The 17,226-nt window shown below is 44.3% G+C and overlaps 1 protein-coding gene across 1 annotated transcript; it reads right to left on the bottom strand.

The window, feature by feature from the left end:
* Window positions 1-2,725: 2,725 nt before the first annotated feature.
* On the bottom strand, window positions 2,726-17,226 carry abcg5 (ATP-binding cassette, sub-family G (WHITE), member 5). The gene is made up of 13 exons (XM_064950283.1): window positions 16,943-17,226; window positions 16,066-16,187; window positions 12,834-12,970; window positions 9,722-9,820; window positions 9,444-9,576; window positions 8,508-8,647; window positions 8,248-8,377; window positions 7,937-8,150; window positions 7,454-7,659; window positions 6,160-6,298; window positions 4,166-4,351; window positions 3,849-3,961; window positions 2,726-3,634 (listed from the first exon to the last, which is right to left on the bottom strand). The coding sequence occupies exons 1-13, from the start codon at window positions 17,116-17,118 to the stop codon at window positions 3,447-3,449; spliced, it is 1,983 nt and encodes a 660-aa protein (XP_064806355.1). The 5' UTR covers window positions 17,119-17,226; the 3' UTR covers window positions 2,726-3,446.

Here is a 17,226-nt window from a genome sequence, read left to right as displayed (position 1 = left end):
CAGGGCTGAAAAGTGACTGGTATCAGGAATATATAAATACTTATGGTAATATAGTAATATATACATATAAACAGGAGTAATAGTGAACAGTAGCAGGAGTGGCGCAGCGGTCAGTGGTGTGTGTGTGTGTGTGTGTGTGTGTGTGTGTGTTTGTAGAGACCTGTGAATGGGCATAGAGTCCGTGTGGATAGTCTGTGAGAGAGAGAAAGCAGTAGTTGTCAGCCATTTAACACTCTTATGGCCAGGGAATAGGAGTTGTATAGGAGTTGGTCTGAGCCTTGATGAACTAGCACAGCCTGCTGGACGGCAGCATGGAGAACAGTCCATGTCTGGGGTGGCTGGGGTCTTTGGCAATTTTTTGGGGCCTTTCTCACACACCGCCTGTCATGTACGTCCTGTATGGCTAGGAGCTCGCCCCCAGTGACGCACTGGGCCGTCTGCATCACCCACTGTAGGGCCGTCCGGTTGAGGGCAGTGCAGTTGACATACCAGGTGGTGATAGAACCAGTCAGGATGCTATCGATGGTGCAGCTGTAAACGTTCCTGAGGATCTGAGGGACCATGCCAAATTGCGGCCCTGTTTGACGTGGATGGGGGTGTACACCCCACGTAGTCCACGATCAGCTCCTTGGTCTTACTGTATCTGTTATTTTAATATGATACACTTGATCTCACTCTACTTCCCAGGTTCTCCCCCAATTACTGATGTTGACATTGGGACTCTGCATGCTAAAAACCCTCTAGATCTGTGGAAGAAAGTGTTCACGGTCGTTTTTCCTCCTGAGGTAACATCTGCACTATGGACAAACACCCTCTCATTCACACATACACTCACTACTGCACACCCACACACAATCACGTTACAATGTGTGTGATGCTAATCCATTACTCCTGTCTTGCACCAGTGAGCACCGCAGAGAGCTGAAGAACCCAGCCAAGGACCTACAGTACAGTGAACTACAGCTTGTCTCCATGAGGGCCCAGAAAGACACAGTATGAACCTTGTCTCAACTCCAATGGCCCCTGTTAGCCTGGTGGTCCAGTCTGTTTGTGCTTTAGCCAACTTTATGTGTTTGTTATGCGGCATTTACACAGGCAGCCCAATTCTGATCTTTTGCCCAATTTTTGACAGAAGAGCTGATCTGATCGGTCAAAGGAGCAATTAAAGTGGAAAAAGATCAGAAAATGATCAGCCTGTGTAAACGCAGCCCTAGGGTTAGAAGAGTTGTCTACAGCACACACTGTATGGGACCAGTCAAGGTCCATGAAGATTGTCAATAGAGCCAACCGATATATCGGTTCACCAATATTATCGTTTTGTCCCCCAAATAATTGTATCAGACCTCAAAAAACATATCGGTCGGGCTGTAATTGTCAAGATGATCATGTTCTTCTAATCTAGCTCAACCATCTCTACCTGTCTTCTAGTAACCCCAGTTACATTGCATTGTGGTTGCCCTGTAATAATCCATGTGTAATTGTCTGATCATAACTGTTTTAATGTGCAACGATAACCCTTGGAATGGCTGCAGCCAGATACACATGTGGCGCTTGAACTAAAATAACCTCTGGTGTGTTTCTGGCTCCAGCCAAGTGTCCACATGATGTTTTATTTATTGTCCCTCACCTGATTCAGCTCAGATAATACTCCTATTGGACAGGGATCATATGGTGGGTGGAGTCAGCCAATAGGAGTTGAGGGACTAGGGTACTGACTCCATGCCAATATAGAGAATGTGAATACTAAAGACATGGAACAGAATATGAAGCTTCTACTCTCAGTAACTTTCCATATTCTTAGTCCAATCGATCTTTCATTGATTCCAACATATATACTTTCTTTATACAGTCATGAATGCGTTCTAGTATGGTAACATGATTACAGCTCAGCGTTCAACACCATAGTGCCCACAAAGCTCATCACTAAGCTAAGGACACTGGGACTAAACACATCCCTCTGCAACTGGATCCTGGACTTCCTGACGGGCCGCCCCGTTTGTTTTTACAATGCTGCTACTCGCTGTTTTACATCTATGCATAGTCACTTTACCCATACCTACATGTACAAATTACCTTGAGTAACCTGTACCCCCGCACATTAACTCGGTACCAGTACCCCCTGTATTTAGCCTCATTGTTGTTATTTTGTGTTACTTTTTAAAAATTATAATTTTTTGTTTATTTGGTAAATATTTTCTTAACTATTTATTGAACTGCAATGTTGGTTAAGAGCTTATAAGTAACCATTTCACGGCAAGGTCTACCTGTTGTATTCAGCACGTGACAAATAGTTTGAGTTGATTTGGATTAGTACATTTCAAGCTAGAGTCTAACAGTATCCTTACATGGTTTTAACACTATACAATCTATACAATTGTGTGAAAACCATTTAGGATGAAGCCAAAACAATGATAACATTGTCGCCTCTTTCTTGTCTAAAGAAACTGGACCAGTACAAGAGGAACGTGTCCAAGTCTTAGAGCTGGACACCTAACTTAGACTCATCACCTCTCAGCCAATGAGAACATCACAACAGAATGTTCTGGAGCTTAGACAGACTTTACCCTCTACTTCAGACTTGGCAGACACCTGTACGGTCATTTAATATACCCAGAGAAATGCTCTGATTACGATATACTGTAGAACTTACTATTTAATACATGTTTCATATCAATTGTATTGGATTCAAACATTGATTTTCCTATTCACATACACAGCACAACAGTTTGTATTGTAAGTATGTTCATTAGAAACATTTATTTAGAAAAATACATTTACTTGGCATTTTTACAACAATATGGAGATCCAACACATCCCATCATACTGGCATGTCACTTTCTGCAAGCGTAGAAAACACAGATATCCAACAATATACCTTATTTCTAAAGTAAAAACAGTATTACAGTAGTATTACTTCTTTACAGTGTGTCAGAGAATCATTCACTAGATTTGTTGCCATACCGACATCACACCAATCACTTTCTTTGCTCATGACACTCCTAGTAAATGTGATAGTCCAACTGAAGAACCACATCCATGGCTGTCTTTACAGGACAGACTTTACCACACAAGTCCAGTATTCAATAACAGCAGAAATGCCCCAAATGGGCAGGGAATATAACTCCATTCCTTATTTGTGCTTCTTACATTCATTTAGACAGATGGAAGACAGATGGAAGAGGATGAACTGCATAGAAAGTGGTGGACCAAGGGTTCGAATCCCTGCTATTGGGGAATGTACCTTCATTGGCCTGTCTACCTGCTTTATATAGCAAGCTACGTGACTCACTTTCTGGAAGAGCGAACCATTTTCGTGAACGTGGTGGTGTACCTAATAAACTGGCCACTGAGTGTATGTGGTATATTGTGCAGGTTTTGCTTACAGTACCACTAGACCAAACTACAGCACTCCCACACCCCTTTCTGTCTCCATGTTGGTGTCTGTTTCAGTGTTGGACGAGGCAGTCTCTGATCTTGTAGCTGATGACTCCCAGCAGCACCAGGGCAGGCAGGAAGGAGTAGAGCAGGAGGAAGTCCAGAGTGTAGCGGTCCAGGGCTCCTGGGTAACCCTGGTCTATGATGTCATCTCCATCTGTCATCAGACAGGCGCCTGGCAAAGGTATACTGCCTGTATCTGCATAGAACATAGACAGAAGTAATCAACCCCAGACTGATTGTAAAAATCAGCCAATATACAGTACTCATGAGTCTTGACATTGGCTTTTTAGAGCAACCTGATAGGGATGTTCCAAACTGTTACAGTACACTGATCACAGAATCTCCTGATTCATTTGGACACTGGTATCACTAGCTTTGTTAACTGGAGAAAGATTTGGTATGAGTCTTACTGCATGTGAAGTTGAGGCCATGAAACTCTGTGACGATGAGCAGCTCACATCCGTACTTCTGAAAGGTTAGGTAGCTGAGCCACTGGAACACCACAGGCATCTGCTGGTAACTCCTATGGAGGGAGAAAAACAGAACAGGACCAAAGTTTACAACTTTGAGAGTGGTTATGGGAGCCAATGCACAAACTCATAACTTCACCAGTACCAATCATTTACTAAATGAATTGTTAAAGGGAATTGTTAAAGGATATGTAAAACAATAGCATGACAATTAGACACTGAAAACACAAGTCCATATTTCCTAGTAGTGGTCTGACCTGAGGAATCCGGAGCCCACCATGATTCCAGCTACGTTGAGCAGCGCCACTCCTGTGTTGACCATGTTGGGGTCCTGCACCACTCCCATCAGCACCAGGGTCAGCAGCTCACCCACCAGATGGGGCACCAGGATCACCGCCGAGAAACACAGGAACCTCCACATTTCTGGGTTCATCCCCACCGTCCTGAGAGAGAGTGACACACCCATGCATGGACACACGGTCACGTGTGAAAGACTATGAATGCAAATCTACAGTGGGGAGAACAAGTATTTGATACATTGCCGATTTAGCAGGTTTTCCCACTTACAAAGCATGTAGAGGTCTGTAATTTGTTATCATAGGTGCACTTCAACTGTGAGAGACGGAATCTAAAACAAAAATCCAGAAAATCACATTGTATGATTTTTAAGTCATTCATTTGCATTTTATTGCATGACATAAGTATTTGATACATCAGAAAAGCAGAAGCAAATATTTGGTACAGAAAACTTGTTTGCAATTACAGAGATCATACGTTTCTTGTAGTTCTTGACCAGGTTTGCACACACTGCAGCAGAGATTTTGGTCCACTCCTCCATACAGACCTTCTCCAGATCCTTCAGGTTTCGGGGCTGTCGCTGGGGAATATGGACTTTCAGCTCCCTACCAAAGATGTACTATTGGGTTCAGGTCTGGAGACTGGCTAGGCCTCTCCAGGACCTTGAGATGCTTCTTACGGAGCCACTCCTTAGTTGCCCTGGCTGTGTGTTTCGGGTCGTTGTCATGCTGGAAGACCCAGCCACGACCCATCTTCAATGCTCTTACTGAGGGAAAGAGGTTGTTGGCCAAGATCTTGCGATATATGGCCCCATCCATCCTCCCCTCAGTCGTCCTGTCCCCTTTGCAGAAAAGCCTCTCCAAAGAACGATGTTTCCACCTCCATTCTTCACGGTTGGGATGGTGTTCTTCGGGTTGTACTCATCCTTCTTCTTCCTCCAAACACGGCGAGTTTAGTTTAGACCAAAAAGCTCTATTTTTGTCTCATCAGACCACATGACCTTCTCCCATTCCTCCTCTGGATCATCCAGATGGTCATTGGCAAACTTCATATGGGCCTAGACATGCGCTGGCTTGAGCAGGGGGACCTTGCGTGAGCTGCAGGATTTTAATCCATGACGGCGTAGTGTGGTACCAATGGTTTTCTTTGAGACTGTGGTCCCAGCTTTCTTCAGGTCATTGTCCAGGTCCTGCCGTGTAGTTCTGGGCTGATCCCTCACCTTCCTCATGATCATTAATGCCCCACAAGGTGAGATCTTGCATGGAGCCCCAGACCGAGGGTGATTGACCGTCATCTTGAACTTCTTCCATTTTCTAATAATTGTGCCAACAGTTGTTGCCTTCTCACCAAGCTGCTTGCCTATTGTCCTGTAGCCCATCCCAGCCTTGTGCAGGTCTACAATTTTATCCCTGATGTCCTAACACAGCTCTCTGGTCTTGGCCATTGTGGAGAGGTTGGAGTCTGTTTGATTGAGTCTGTTTGATTTTCTGGATTTTTGTTTTAGATTCCGTCTCTCACAGTTGAAGTGTACCTATGATAAACATTACAGACCTCTACATGCTTTGTAAGTAGGAAAACCTGCAAAATCGGCAGTGTATCAAATACTTGTTCTCCCCACTGTACATGGTAAACACACGCACACGTTATGTTCTTCTATCCTCGTCAGGACATAAAATACATTTACATTCAAAATACTATTTTCCATAACCCCTGAACCTAAACTTAACTCCTAAGCTTAAAATAGCCTTTGTCCTCATGGAGATGTGGAAAATGTCCCCATGAGGGAGAAATTGACTAGTTTTACTTTAGGTCCTCACAAGGATAGAAGAATCACTCTCACTCACTCACACACACACACACCACACAAACACACACACACCACACAAACACACACACACCACACAAACACACACCACACAAACACACACACACACACACACACACACACACACACCAGTACAGGAAGGAGGAAAAGATGAACACGCTGATGATGCTGAAGGGGAGGATGTGGAAGATGTAGGCCAAGAACATCTGCCACTTTTGGTACAGGCCATCCTTACTCTCCTGGTCAGCCATGGCCCTCAGAGCAGGAACTAGAGATGACAACATCATTAGGGCAGTGGTGATTATGATATGAACACAACCCCTGCTATTGCATCCAGGAAAATATTCCAAGGATACCTTGAATTGTTTTACCATTAATCTATTTCTCTTGTATAATGTCATTTCAGCACAGAGATGTGTGTGCTAAAAGTAGCTTTGCCTATGGGCTACTAAATATCCCAAAGTTCAAGACAGATAAACGTTATAAACCCACTGCCGCTATCTACAGCTGTTTCGGTGCTTATTGACTCGTGCTTGCCCTTAAGTCACTTGGCCTAGTCCCTTATCTCCTTCTATATCCCTTATCGCTACTCCGTGAGATAGGGGATGGAAGGAGACGGGGTAAAATAGGAGGGTTCATTGAACTTTCCATTGAGATCTGGAGAAAAGTTCCTAGTCAGGGTCCTCTCACCAAATAAGGTCCAAGAGACTTACTGAGTGATTATCTACTACTCTAGAGCCAGCAAACATAGTGCACTATTTCAGGGAATAGGGTGCCATTTCAGACATTTCAGACTCACACAGAGCTACAGCGTCCAGTATGTCAGTGTAAGAAACAACAAGCTAACTCACACAGAGCTACAGCGTCCAGTATGTCAGTGTAAGAAACAACAAGCTAACTCACACAGAGCTACAGCGTCCAGTATGTCAGTGTAAGAAACAACAAGCTAACTCACACAGAGCTACAGCGTCCAGTATGTCAGTGTAAGAAACAACAAGCTAACTCACACAGAGCTACAGCGTCCAGTATGTCAGTGTAAGAAACAACAAGCTAACTCACACAGAGCTACAGCGTTCAGCATGTCAGTGTAAGAAACAACAAGCTAACTCACACAGAGCTACAGCATCCAGCATGTCAGTGTAAGAAACAACAAGCTAACTCACACAGAGCTACAGCATCCAGCATGTCAGTGTAAGAAACAACAAGCTAACTCACACAGAGCTACAGCGTTCAGCATGTCAGTGTAAGAAACAACAAGCTAACTCACACAGAGCTACAGCATCCAGCATGTCAGTGTAAGAAACAACAAGCTAACTCACACAGAGCTACAGCATCCAGCATGTCAGTGTAAGAAACAACAAGCTAACTCACACAGAGCTACAGCGTCCAGCATGTCAGTGTAAGAAACAACAAGCTAACTCACACAGAGCTACAGCGTTCAACATGCCAGTGTAAGGCGACGCCCCCATTGCTTGGTAGATGATGCCAATCCGGTCCTGTACCGCTCCCTTGGTGATGTCATCATCCAGCCTCATGACAAAGAAGGCCACAAACAGGCCATAGATGAGGTTCTGTGACAGACGCATCAGGACACCCATCCTGTCTCGAGACAGGTTCCTCACAGTCCTCCTACAGAAAGAGAGAAAGGTTAGACCATTGTCTTCCTTCAGTTGGCGTCATTCTAACACGACACGCGTTGCCAGAGGCCAGATCAGTGCAGACAGCACTGGAGACGATGGAGGTCAGACAGCACTGGAGACGATAAGAGGTCAGACAGGACTGAGTCAGACAGTAAATCAGGGGTAGTGGCATCATACTACCACGTCATAGGCTACTATACCCTTAGGAAAAAACAGACTTATTTTACCTTCATAATCAAACGCAGCACAGTAGTTTGACCTCTGACCTGAGAAGTACAGCCAGCTTGGCCAGGCCGCTCGGTGACTCTTTGCTCTTGAAGGGGATGCTGGGTTTGTCTGTTCGCTGGCAACTCTGCTCAATCTGTCTCAGCATGCTCTGATTGATCTCTGAGTCCTGATAGGACGAGGTGATCTTGTGCATGCGGCTGTAGGTGGTGGCCTCTCTCTCACTGCAGCGCGTGTCCACTGACGTCAGATCCACTGTTGGTCAATCCATTGGGCAGACCAGGTTCGAGGGTCAATAGAGAGATAGGGGTGGTACATGAAAACATTGTGTGAAGTTAATATATTACTGTACCATAGATATCAAAGGGGTTGCAGTATTCTGGACAGTTGTAGCCACATGTGCTGAAAAAGTCCACCATCTCTCCAGGCTGGCCACAGAACACCAGCTCGCCTTTACTCATTATGGCTATTCTACTGAAGACCTAGGAAACACACATAACAGAGAGTATAATGCATCAACAGAAATCTCAGGGATGAAAATAATCTGTAAAATTGACATAATCACTGAACGTAAGGGAATAACACAAAGCAGCTTGGTTCTCTTTCCCTCACCCTGAAGAGTTCAGAGCGTGGCTGGTGGATGGTCACTATGACAATGCGGTCCCTTCTGGCCAGCTCAGCCAGTAAAACAACAATCTGATTGGCCGTCATGCTGTCAAGGCCCGTGGTTGGCTCGTCGAGAAGGATGACCTCTGAAACGACATCACATGTCCCAAAGTAACACATCGGAATATTTAACATAGAAAAAACTTCCACATCAATTTTATTCTAACTTTTAAAAACAGTTGAACTTTTTTAAATGGCACAGTCCCCCTCTAAGGGGCAACTCTTTGAGATAAGTGTGTTCTTTTCTGTTAATTTATCCAATTAGCACAATTAAAAGATTGCCTTTTTAAAAAGGATGAGTGGAATTAACAGATGCATTAATTGTGTGATGATTAATTCATTTCCTGGTTGATTGGCGAGGCAGCGGATGGGAACCCTTCATTAATGTGGCCTAGTGTTTGGGTGGAGAGTGCTCCCTCTAATCCGAATGGGGACTGAGACCCCCTCACCCCCTGTGGGTCCTCAGGCCCTGATAAACTCCACCTGGGACACCCCCACATGATTCACTCAGCTTAATACTGAGTGTGTAATAACCCTGTCTTTCATTACCCCCCCATCTCTCCCTCTCTTATCACCCCTCTGTCCATCCCTCTCTGTTTCTTGTCTATTATTAGACACAGGTCTCATTGTTAGCTGCTCAGAAGTGGTTGAACTTTGTGATGATCAACTTTTTCCTCCTCTCAAGGTGACATACTCTTATTCTAACAAGGCACAGTATAATCCATGATATTAAAAATGTGTTTTCTTGGTTTTGTAGAATAGCCTGTATTTTCCTACACATATTTTAGTAATGTATGTATGTGTTTGTTTAAGGGGTATTTACATGCTTGTCTCCTGAAATTCTGCACAGGCAATGACCAAAGACAGCTTCTTTGTACTCACTAGGGTCCTGAAGCAACTGCATGGCAATGGACACTCTCCTCCTCTCTCCCCCAGAGATCCCTGGGAAGATGCGTCCTCCGATCACACTGTGGGCCACTTGACCTAGACTCAGCTCCGCCATCACCGCCAACACCTGCAGGCCAGGCCAAGTGGTCAGGGGTCAACAACTTATCACAGTTGATACCAGAATAGCTTGAGAAAATCAAAGATATCTTAATGTGTATCTGTTGTAGACCAGCCCTGGTCTAGAGGTTATCTATAGTCTGTACGATTCACACCTTCTTGTGGATGACGTCTGCTGAGTCTCGTCTCAGGGCCAACTGGGCTGTGTATGTCAGAGTCTCCTCCACTGTCAGGTAACTCAGCAGGTTGTCACTCTACAGAGGCAAGACAGAAAGCCAGGGATAAAGACAGATCGAAGGCACGAGATCAAAATATTAGTAGTCCATGTATTGTGTATGCACTGTATAGTGAACTCTACGTTTTCTATTCAGACCACCATGTATCCTTTGTAAAATGGTCAACTGATGTCAAACAGTTGTAGCTGTTAGCTACCTCTGCACAGACGTTGGGGACTGTCTGTTACCTACCTCTGCACAGACATAAGGGACTGTCTGTTACCTACCTCGGCACAGACATAGGGGACTGTCTGTTACCTACCTCTGCACAGACGTAGGGGACTGTCTGTTACCTACCTCTGCACAGACGTTGGGGACTGTCTGTTACCTACCTCTGCACAGATGTTGGGGACTGTCTGTTACATACCTCTGACTGTAGGGGACTGTTACCTACCTCTGCACAGACATGGGGACTGTCTGTTACCTACCTCTGCACAGACATAGGGGACTGTCTGTTACCTACCTCTGCACAGACGTGGGGACTGTCTGTTACCTACCTCTGCACAGACATAGGGGACTGTCTGTTACCTACCTCTGCACAGACATAGGGGACTGTCTGTTACCTACCTCTGCACAGACATAGGGGACTGTCTGTTACCTACCTCTGCACAGACATAAGGGACTGTCTGTTACCTACCTCTGCACAGACATAGGGGACTGTCTGTTACCTACCTCTGCACAGACATAAGGGACTGTCTGTTACCTACCTCTGCACAGACATAGGGGACTGTCTGTTACCTGTTACTACCTCTGCACAGACATAGGGGACTGTCTGTTACCTACCTCTGCACAGACATAGGGGACTGTCTGTTACCTGCACCTCTGCACAGACATAGGGGACTGTCTGTTACCTACCTCTGCACAGATGTAGGGGACTGTCTGTTACCTACCTCTGCACAGACGTTGGGGACTGTCTGTTACCTACCTCTGCACAGACGTAGGGGACTGTCTGTTACCTACCTCTGCACAGACATGGGGACTGTCTGTTACCTACCTCTGCACAGACGTAGGGGACTGTCTGTTACCTACCTCTGCACAGATGTAGGGGACTGTCTGTTACCTACCTCTGCACAGACGTTGGGGACTGTCTGTTACCTACCTCTGCACAGACGTTGGGGACTGTCTGTTACCTACCTCTGCACAGATGTAGGGGACTGGGCACAGATGTAGGGGACTGTTACCTACCTCTGCACAGACGTTGGGGACTGTCTGTTACCTACCTCTGCACAGACGTAGGGGACTGTCTGTTACCTACCTCTGCACAGATGTAGGGGACTGTCTGTTACCTACCTCTGCACAGATGTAGGGGACTGTCTGTCTGCACAGACATAGGGGACTGTATGTTACCTACCTCTGCACAGACGTAGGGGACTGTCTGTTACCTACCTCTGCACAGATGTAGGGGACTGTCTGTTACCTACCTCTGCACAGACGTAGGGGACTGTCTGTTACCTACCTCTGCACAGACGTAGGGGACTGTCTGTTACCTACCTCTGCACAGACATAGGGGACTGTCTGTTACCTACCTCTGCACAGACATATGGGACTGGACCTCTGCACAGTGGGACTGTTACCTACCTCTGCACAGACGTAGGGGACTGTCTGTTACCTACCTCTGCACAGACATAGGGGACTGTCTGTTACCTACCTCTGCACAGACATAGGGGACTGTCTGTTACCTACCTCTGCACAGACATAGGGGACTGTCTGTTACCTACCTCTGCACAGACGTAGGGGACTGTCTGTTACCTACCTCTGCACAGACATAGGGGACTGTCTGTTACCTACCTCTGCACAGACATAGGGGACTGTCTGTTACCTACCTCTGCACAGACATAGGGGACTGTCTGTTACCTACCTCTGCACAGATGTAGGGGACTGTCTGTTACCTACCTCTGCACAGATGTAGGGGACTGTCTGTTACCTACCTCTGCACAGACATAGGGGACTGTCTGTTACCTACCTCTGCACAGACATTGGGGACTGTCTGTTACCTACCTCTGCACAGACATAGGGGACTGTCTGTTACCTACCTCTGCACAGATGTAGGGGACTGTCTGTTACCTACCTCTGCACAGACATAGGGGACTGTCTGTTACCTACCTCTGCACAGACATAGGGGACTGTCTGTTACCTACCTCTGCACAGACATAAGGGACTGTCTGTTACCTACCTCTGCACAGATGTAGGGGACTGTCTGTTACCTACCTCTGCACAGATGTAGGGGACTGTCTGTTACCTAAGTGATCCGTGTTAAAGGTGAGGTGAACTTTGAGAGTTTTGTGTGTATGTATGGCAGCTGTATAATGCTGTTTTTCTCTTTCTGTTTACTGTGTGCCCCTAACATAGATTGAATGGTCTGAGCTTTAATGATTGACTGACAGCAGAGCCCTACTGGATTATGGAACTTTGATGTGCTCACGCACCATGGGTATGAGCGTGGATGCATGGGTGAGTGCGTGCGTGAATGAACTCTCCTGCTCCTCTTCTTAATTACTGTGCGATTTAATATCACCATCTCATCCAAGGCTTAGGAGGGAAATTTAATGACTGGATTAGTTTATGGCCCCGGTGAGCAGGGAGGATTTTATCTGCAGTAAAAGGAGAGATTATTTCAAAGGACTGGGTTCTAAACTCAGTGATTTAATTTAGCTGTGGATACACATGAACATCCCAGAGAAATATTGCTGTATGTAGATACTATCTGTAACTCCTGTTAATTCCACGCTGGCTGACCACCCATCCCCTACTTGAAGTGAGTAGAGTTGATGGAGAGAGTGTATTTGTGGACTCTTATTTACCCAACGCCACGTATTTCACCCACTCTCTCTCACTTTCTCATGCAGCAGTTTACGGACAAAGCTCAACGTCATGTCAGCCAGCTTGAACTTTATACTGCTAGCAAATATGATAAGCTAAGAACAATATTTATGGCGGTCTGTGAATAGTGAGTGAGAGGTGAGACTGTATTACTTTGTTTGTGTGTGTTTACCTGTAGCACATAGGAGAAACAATCCTGGTACTGCTCTCTTTTCAGCTTCCTCCCGTTGACAGACACATCTCCCAGAAGAACCCCTGAGTTCCCAATCCTCCCAGAGATAGCATCCAGGAGAGTGGTCTTCCCTGAGCCTGGCACACACAGAACGCAGCACAGGATGAGACAAATAGGATTGTGCGGTAGTAGAATTACAGTATTTTACATAGATTGCATGGTAAGAGGAGGCATTGTACTATAAAATGTACTATAGGCCTATGTCAGGTATGATTTGTGCATTTATGTTCCACTGTGGTAAATATTTTATGTTACTGATTATGTTAGAGGTCTCGGCACCCAGAAACAAATTACTCTGACAGTCTGGTCTCAGAGCAAAACATATTATATGTTACTAAATTCTATGCCACTTCATTTATTATAATATATGTTGCATTATGTTACATTATTTTACACGTTTATTATGATTTACTGAACAAAAAATATAAACGCAATATGTAAAGTGTTGGTCCCATGTTTCATGGGCTGAAATAAAAGATCCCAGAAATTGTCCATACGCACAAAAAGCTTGTTTCTCTCAAATATTAGTGAGCATTTCTCCTTTTCCAAGATAATCCATCCACCTGACAGGTGTGACATATCAAGAAGCTGATTAAACAGCATGATCATTCCCCACAGCATGATCATTACATAGGTGGACCGTGCTGGGAAAAATAAAAGGCCACTCTTAAATGTGCAATTTTGTCACACAACACAATGCCACAGATGTCTACATTTTGAGGGAGCGTGCTGACATGCTGACTGCAGGAATGTCCACCAGAGCTGTTGCCAGATAATTCAATGTTCATTTCTCTACCATAAGCCACCTCCAAAGTGGTTTTAGAGAATTTGACAGCATGTCCAACCAGCCTCACAACCGCAGACCACGTGTAACCACGAAAGCCCAGGACCTCCACATCCGGCTTCTTCACCTGCGGGATTGTCTGAGACCAGCCACCCGGACTGCTGATGAAACTGAGGAGTATTTCTGTCTGTAATAAAGCCCTAATTCTGATTGGCTGGGCCTATGCCCTCCCAGGCCCACCCATGGCTGCGCCCCTGCCCAGTCATGTGAAATCCATAGATTAGGGCCTAATGAATGTATTTCGATTCACTGATTTCGTGATATGAACTGTACCTCAGTAAAATCATTGACATTTTTCCATGTTATGTTTATATTTTTGTTCAGTATATATTATGTACGATAAGATGGTAGGTTACTTAAAGCAAAAATGAGAGGAGGGTGGTTGTGGGGTAGATGGGTGGGTGTACAACGCAAACGTCTAGCAACCCAAATGTTGTGAGTCAAATCTTATCACAGGCAACTTTAGCATTTTAGCACAAATTGCAATTTGTAACAAATCATCTGAATTGTAATTCGCAACATATGATATGTCTTACAATTCATATTATATTGTACGACTGCTATTACATTGGTAGGCCAATGTATCATAACCTAACATACATTGGCTTGTGAAAGTATTCACCCCCTTTGGCCCCTTTCCTGTTTTGTTGCCTTACAACCTGGAATTAAAATAGATGTTTTAGGGGGTTTGTATTATTTAATTTACACAACATGCCTACCACTTTGAAGATGCTAAATATTTTTTATTGTGAAACAAACAAGAAATAACAACAAAAAAAACGGAAAACTTGAGCGTGCATAACTATTCACCAATTTGTAGAGCCACCTTTTGCAGCAATTACAGCTGCAAGTTTCTTGGGGTATGTCTCTATAATCTTGGTACATCTAGCCACTGGGATTTTTGCCCATTCTTCAAGGCAAAACTGCTCCAGCTCCTTCAAGTTGGATGGGTTCTGCTGGTGTACTGCAATCTTTAAGTCATAACACAGATTCTCAATTGGATTGATGTCTGGGCTTTGACTAGTCCATTCCAAGACATTTAAATGTTTCCCTTTAAACTACTCAAGTGTTGCTTTAGCAGTAATATTAGGGTCATTGTCCTGATGGAAGGTGAACCTCCATTCCAGTCTCATATCTCAGGTATCCCTCAATAACTTCCCTGTATTTAGCACCATCCATCATTCCTTCAATTCTGAATAGTTTCCCAGTCCTTGCAGATGAAAACATTCCCAAAAACATCCCCCATGATGCTGCCACCACCATGCTTCACTGTGGGGATGTTGTGCTTGGGGTGATGAGAGGTGTTGGGTTTGTGCCAGACAGCATTTTCCTTGATGGCCAAAAAGCTCAATTTTAGTCTCATCTGACCAGAGTACCTTCTTCCATATGTTTGGGGAGTCTCCCACATGTCTTTTGGTGAACACCAAACGTGTTTGCTTATTTTTTTCTTTAAGCAATGGCTTTTTTTCTGGACACACTTCTGTAAAGCCCAACTCTGTGGAGTGTACGGCTTAAAGTGGTCCTATGGACAGGACTCCAATCTCCGCTGTGGAGCTTTACAGGTCCTTCATGGTTATCTTTGGTCTCTTTGTTGCCTCTCTGATTAATGCTCTCCTTGCCTGGTCCATAAGTTTAGGTGGGCGGCCCTCTCTTGGCAGGTTTGTTGTGTGGCCATAGACTTTCAATTTTTAATAATGGATTTAATTGTGCTCCGTGGGGTGTTCAAAGTTTCTGATATTTTTTTATAACCCAACCCTGATCTGTACTTCTCCACAACTTTGTCCCTGACCTGTTTGGAGAGCTCCTTGGTCTTCGTGGTGCCGCTTTCTTGGTGGTGGCATTTGCTTAGTGGTGTTGCAGACTCTGGGGCCTTTCAAAACAGGTTTATATATACTGAGATCATGTGACAGATCATGTGACACTTAGATTGTACACAGGTGGACTTTATTTTACTAATTATGTGACATCTGAAGGTAATTGGTTGCACCAGATCTTATTGAGGGGCTTCATAGCAAAGGGGTGACTACATACGCACACATCACTTTACCATCTGTTTTTTTGTGTTGTTTTTTTAACAAATAATTTCTTTCATTTCACTTCACCAATTTGGACGATTCTGTCTATGTCCATTACCTGAAATCCAAATAAAAATCCATTTAAATGACAGGTTGTAATTTAAAAAAAACACCAATGGGGATCAATACTTTTGCAAGGCACTGTACCATACTAAACGGAGTGGCACAGATGTTAGTAGCATATAATACGTTTTGATCTGAGACCAGATTGACTGAGTATTTGGTTCTTCATTGGTGTGTTTGTGTTGCCCACCTGAGTTCCCCAGTATTCCCATGATCTGCCCACTGTTCACATGGAAGGAGACGCCATTGAGAATCTGTCTGGTCCATTTCTTGTTGAAGGTAGCGAGGTCCCACCAATGCCCCACGCGCTCACTGACAAGGGCGCATGCATGCACACACACAAAGTTTTCTGAATCTGTGTTATGAGTATAATTGGCTCGTTCCACAAAATGTGTCCCTTTTGGACCAATTTAATATCAAGTACAAATTGTGCACCAATGTTGAATTTTAAAACATCATTTCATTATTAAATTAAGTACCTTTTAATATAGACCACATGGAACATTTAAGAAATAAGATTTTGAAATTAATAAAGGTGAATTATGGTTGATTTAAGATGCAATCGTCAACCCTGATAGGTTCAACCCTGTTACTTTATTTGGCACTTAATAAGCACTTAATATAGTCATTTTAAATGGGAAAACATGTTTTTTATTAGGTTGAACATGTGCTCTTCATTACAGAATGTAAAAATTAGGTGAAAACGACCCAAAAAGAATCAAGTTAACACCACCCATTTCGTGGAACGACCCAATTCATGTAATGATCTGCACAGTAGATACAGAGATGCAGCTGCTCTGCTTTAGATGAGCAGATACAATGTTTCCATTTTTACCTCCCTGTTACTGTACCAGAATAGTATGTTCAAGTACAAATTCGTGCTGCTTGATGCGATTACTGGTATAACAAGCCCTATCTTTTGTCGAGTATGACCTAAATGTAATATTTAAAGGCACAATTCGTAAGATTGTTGTAACAGTTCATTCACAGTACCAAACAAAGGGACAGTGATATCATGCATCACATTCGTAACACATCTTTCCATCTTGTCAATAGCATTAGCTTACCTGACGCTGTAGGAGACGTGGCTAACGCTCAAGCAGCAGGAGGGTTGCGGTTGGTCAGAGGGTCCTGGTCCAGACCTCTTCACCACGCTCTTCTCCGACACAAACTTAAAAGATTCCTTAGACCTGCTCTCTGTCCCCTCTGGTGTTACTTCCATAGAGTAGGACCCATTCATCATGGTTTCACAGCTCTGCTCATCCAAGCCACAAATATATGTTGTCTCTATGTGCGTCTTCTTTCTGTAGTCATCTGTTTGTGGCCATTCAGCATTACGTTGTGACAGTGG

This window comes from Oncorhynchus masou, chromosome 31, assembly GCF_036934945.1.
Source record: "Oncorhynchus masou masou isolate Uvic2021 chromosome 31, UVic_Omas_1.1, whole genome shotgun sequence".
NCBI lineage: Eukaryota > Metazoa > Chordata > Actinopteri > Salmoniformes > Salmonidae > Oncorhynchus > Oncorhynchus masou.
The sequence above is the reverse complement of the archived record's forward strand: the minus strand, read 5'-3'. Positions and strand labels throughout refer to the sequence as shown.

Bases quoted from the DNA above. Each gene is read 5' to 3' on its own strand.
- abcg5 (XM_064950283.1), bottom strand. From the start codon at position 17,118: ATGATGAATGGGTCCTACTCTATGGAAGTAACACCAGAGGGGACAGAG. The intron at 9,577-9,721 runs GTGTGAATCGTA...CCTGGCCTGCAG, and splicing joins CAGACGTCATCCACAAGAAG to GTGTTGGCGGTGATGGCGGA. The intron at 7,660-7,936 runs GTCAGAGGTCAA...CTCTTTCTGTAG, and splicing joins AAGCTGGCTGTACTTCTCAG to GAGGACTGTGAGGAACCTGT.